This window comes from Beta vulgaris, chromosome 9, assembly GCF_026745355.1.
Source record: "Beta vulgaris subsp. vulgaris cultivar EL10 chromosome 9, EL10.2, whole genome shotgun sequence".
Taxonomy (NCBI): domain Eukaryota; kingdom Viridiplantae; phylum Streptophyta; class Magnoliopsida; order Caryophyllales; family Amaranthaceae; genus Beta; species Beta vulgaris.
Window position 1 is genome coordinate 21,758,230 of NC_079210.1, and position 4,796 is coordinate 21,763,025.

General features: G+C 36.6%; 1 protein-coding gene across 1 annotated transcript; it reads right to left on the reverse strand.

Moving 5' to 3' along the window:
* Window positions 1-387: 387 nt before the first annotated feature.
* Window positions 388-1,100, reverse strand: LOC104903352 (hypothetical protein). Its single transcript, XM_010691375.4, has one exon. The coding sequence runs from the start codon at window positions 1,098-1,100 to the stop codon at window positions 405-407; it is 696 nt and encodes a 231-aa protein (XP_010689677.3). The 3' UTR covers window positions 388-404.
* Between the last annotated feature and the right edge of the window lie 3,696 nt (window positions 1,101-4,796).

A 4,796-nucleotide genomic window follows, 5' to 3' on the forward strand; every position in this document is an offset into this window, starting at 1 on the left:
CAAATTTTGCTCCTTTATCTCTCTTACTTTTACTGGAATAAAAGACAACTCGTTAGAGAATTAGGGTTAGGTTTTCTTTCCTTTATCTTCAAATGAAATGCATGCTTATTTGCAATATGTTACAAATGTATCTCAATCTATTACAAATTTCTGCACTCTATACTAAATGAAATAAATTCTATGCATTCATCCAATCATCTCCTGTACAATCTCATTGTAAATTGACTAATTATTAATAGATCTTTCCCTGCCACCTACAATCCATCAAAATAAACAACAACAAAAAAAAAAAACGTTGAATTCTACTTTTTACATAGCATCCACCCTGCACTATCCACATCCTCTAACAAATCCCACAAAACGATATTAATTTAAAGCACAAACAATTTCAACAAAAGGACTGATCAGAATCCAAAACCAAATGTGTAAGTGGTAGATAATATACTGGGTTTCTTATCAGGCCTCAAGGAATCAATGGTCATATGACAGCTCACATGAAAGTCAAACTGTCTCATTGGAAACGCATCCATTACAACAGTAACAGGGACGTTGACCTGAACCATCAATGGAATCCTGCCCTGTTCGTTATCATCTCTAAGGGCCTTATTAAGGTCAGGCCCGAATGTGGCTTTGCCGGCCAATGGAATCTTTAGCATCGTGACATTTTCGTGTCCTTGGTGAAATGCAGGCAGATTTCCACTACATAATGTGGATCCTTCGAAAGTGACGATGACTGTACTGCCTTTCCCATATATGAACCCGATCTTTCTGTTAGGATTCTGTGCTCTAATTGTGACCAGAAATTCGGCATTTATTATCATGTCAGGCTGCATATTAAAGTTGGTAACACTGAAGTCCTCTAATTTGTATATAGGGATTTTTGGCTTGTAGAATGTGTAGGTGAGAACGAGGCTTGCGGCCATGAAAAATATTAAGAGGAAGAGAAGACAATAAATGCAGCAAATGAACCTGATGCAACAATTACCCCGTGAACGGCGTTGGGGGTAAGGTTGAGGAGCGTAATAAGGTGGTGGTGGTGCACCGTACTGGTGTTGTAGCATTACATAGTTTGGTGGTGGTGGGTATTGACCAGAATACATGATCAACTAAGGCAGATATATACTATTGTTTGAATTCAAACAATTTCTTCTGTTTGTTTTGTCTCTTTGGTATTAAGGTTTACATCTCCATCAATAAAGAGGAGAATTTGACATGGACAATGTAGAGGTCATGTGCCCTGCTTTTCTGTCATTCGAAATATAGTTAAGAGGTTTATACCAAGTTTTGTAAGAGGTATAGAAGGTTTCCTTTTTTCCCCTTCTTGGGAGGTAAAAATGAGTGAAGGCATTGATTAAAGGAACTGCTGGCTTAAAAATGTGCGGCTATAATATAGGGGCTGCTTTGTAAGCAGGGGTAAAGATCTCTTCTCCAATTTATTTGCGTCTATTATTGGATTTCATAATCTCATGTCTAAGATTGAACAACTTTCCTAAAGCTTCCTTGCCTATAAATGAAGTGGAATTTCATTTCTGACTAACCAAATGGATCGGAAGCATATATACATTGGATTAAGTTCAAGGGCTAGTGTCATTTTGTATAACCATGAACCATAGTGTTGTATCATGAAGACAATGCGTGTGTTACTCTTACCATTTTAGGTTCAACGGGCATAAGAGAGAACTACTGCCGAATTTGGCTAAGATATTATTGCTTTGAGCCTTACACTAAACACGAGTCAAAGAAGATATATATGTCATTTGTAAGACCTTCAAAGCTATTGTTAGAAGAAGTATGTGATCGCAAATCACTCTTTGGAAAAGTAAAGTTATCTCGGTCATATCTCTATCCTATAAGAAAACTAGGGGACACAAAAATGTATAAAAACCCCTACTTATTTACCCTCACTAAATTAAGAAAATTCCAGCTAATAACCAATGAACATCGGTCTTTTTTAACATATAGCAAAAAAGCAAACAATAAAAAAATAACAAAATGGAAAGGTCAGTTCTTGAGAAAATTGGCGGTTTATGTATATAATCTCCCTAGCAGCTCTATTCTACTTATAGTGCAGCAGTCATCACCTGATTATTACTTTTGTAGTGGAAGTTGTCACTATCATTTTGGAGTGATCCAAGACTAATCCTCCCCTTTGTATTTGTGTCATTTTATACAGCTTAGCAGTAGTTGTTTTATTGTTTTGTACAAGTTAGCATTAGGGTAGAAAGTTGCTCCTTGTATATTTAATAGAATAGTGGCCTAAGAGCCGTTGTGAGTTTGTAAAATACAACACACAGAAAACTAAATACAAAAATTCTTCTCTGATTCTTAGACAGAGAGAAACCAAAATCTTGAGAGCTTGATTTCTCTTCATGGTATTAGAGCAAGGTATTTAAGAATTTCAATTCAAAGATTTCAAGACTATCTCAAGGTCTAAAATTTCCACATAAAGATAAGTTTTTTATCCTGTGAGAGTGTAAAATGGCAGAAAAAGCTACCAGACAATCATACAACCCCTGCAAGGATCCTCTTTTCATTGCCATCAATGAAAATGCTGCAACTGCCCTAGGAAGTATCATTTTGGATAATGAAAATGCTGCAACTGCCCTGGGAAGTATCATTTTTTATGGAAACAACTTTTTGAACTGGAGCATAAGCATAAAGATTGCTCTTGGAGCAAAGAACAAGTTGAGCTTCTTAGAAGGAAACCATGAGAAGCCAAAGGAAGCAGGTGATGAGATGCTAAAATGGATGAGATGTGATTACCTGGTAAGGTATTGGTTGTTAGCAACCATGAAACCAGAAATAGTAGGAAGTTTGGTCTCTATGCAATCTACAAAGGAGTTATGGAGGGAGATAGTTGAGAGGTATTGTCAAACAAATGCTCCTCAACTATTGCACTTGAAGAATGAATTATGGGAATTTCAGCAAAATAAGCTGAGTGTTGTTGAGTATCAATTTAAACTAATGGAGCTATGGGACCAAATTGCTCAACTGGAAGAGATGCCTGAGAGGTATTGTCAAACAAATGCTCCTCAACTATTGCACTTGAAGAATGAATTATGGGAATTTCAGCCAAATAACCTGAGTGTTGGTGAGTATCATTGTAAACTGATGGAGCTATGGGACCAAATAGCTCAACTGGAAGAGATGCATGAGTGTACTTGTGAAGCCATGAGCCAATGCTCCTGCAACATGATGAAGAAAATGCTTGAAATACAAGCAAACGAAAGAATCCTAAAGTTCATTATGGGTTTGAATGGGGGATATGAGCACATGAAGAGCAATATCTTGGGCATAGATCCACTTTTGCCTGTGAATAAAGCATAAAATTTGGTTTTACAGGTTGAGAAATAGAAACAAGTGACTAAAGAAATAAGTCTAGGAAATGAAATGGGTGCTTTAAATGTGGGAAGGCAACCACAAAGTCTAGGCCCCCTGATAAATTTTTAGAAGAAGGACTACAAAAAAATGAGAATGGAGAAGGAAGCAAAAAGATGTGACCACTGTGGAATGCGTGGGCATATATAAGAGAGGAATGTTTTAAGATCGTGGGTTATCCTGACAGATTCAAGAATCCAAGGAGGAAGAACAACACAAGACAGATAGCAAATGTTATGAAGGAAGAAGGAGAAGCTATTGCTCTAACTCGTATGGATTCTGAAGGATCTCAAGGATAAGCAAGTGACAGAAAGGATGACAGCAAGCTGATATCTAGTGTGGTTCAGGAGGTTATGAAGGATCTTGGAAACAATGTTGTTGCATATAACAACATTGCAGGTAAAGTAATTTTCCTAAATGTTATGTGTCATTAAAAATTATTTGATTGCAACACCTGGATCATAGATTCAGGAGCTAGTGACCACATATCTGGAAACAGAAGCATGTTCATGAATATGGGAAGTTTGAAAGGAGTTCTAAAGGTAGGATTTCCTGATGGAATAACAAAAGAAGTAAAGGAGTTTGGAGACATAAAGATAGTTGATGATATCATACTAAAAAATGTTCTCTTTATGAGTGATTTCAAACACAATTTGTTGTTTATTAGCAAGATGCTGCAGGATAACAAAGTGATGAAATTTATTTTTGATAAAGATGGATGCTACTTACAAAACCTTACCACTGAGCAAATCATCGATTAGGGAAAGAATCATTGTGACCTGTATAAGGTGATGGTGAAAGAAGAGGAGCTTGAAGCAGCAAAAGGAAAGAAGGTGCTTCTAGTTGGAGGAAAGAGCGGTGTTGCTGCTGAAGAAACTAGGATGAATAATCTAGGATTGACTCTTGCTAGATTAGGACATATCTCTTTTTCTAAAATGAAACATTTAAAACTATGTGATTGTAAAGACTTGAAGTATTTTTATGACACTTGCTTTGTACCTAAGCATCATAAAGTGCCTTTTATGTTAAGCTCTTCAATTGCTGAAAATATCTTTGATTTAGTTCATATTGATTTGTGGGAGCCTTATGGTGTCAAGGCCATAACAGGGGCAACTTATTTCTTAACCATCCTTGATGATCACTCAAGGGTAACTTGGACTCATCTCATGTCCAAAAAAGAACGGGTGTAGGAAATCTTAATTGGTTTTCTTGCTTATATGGAAAATCATTTTGGATGTAAAGTCAAGACCATCAGTTCAGACAATTGAACTGAGATCTTCCAGCAAGAATATGGAAGGATTATGAGAGAAAAAAGGTATATTACATCAAAGAAGTATGCCTGGAAGACCTCAATAGAATGGCAGAGTGGAGAGGAAACGTAGATTCCTTTTGGAAACTGCTAGAGCTTTAAAAATCTA

Coding starts and splice junctions, on each gene's coding strand:
- LOC104903352 (XM_010691375.4), bottom strand. CDS start 1,100: ATGTATTCTGGTCAATACCCACCACCACCAAACTATGTAATGCTACAA.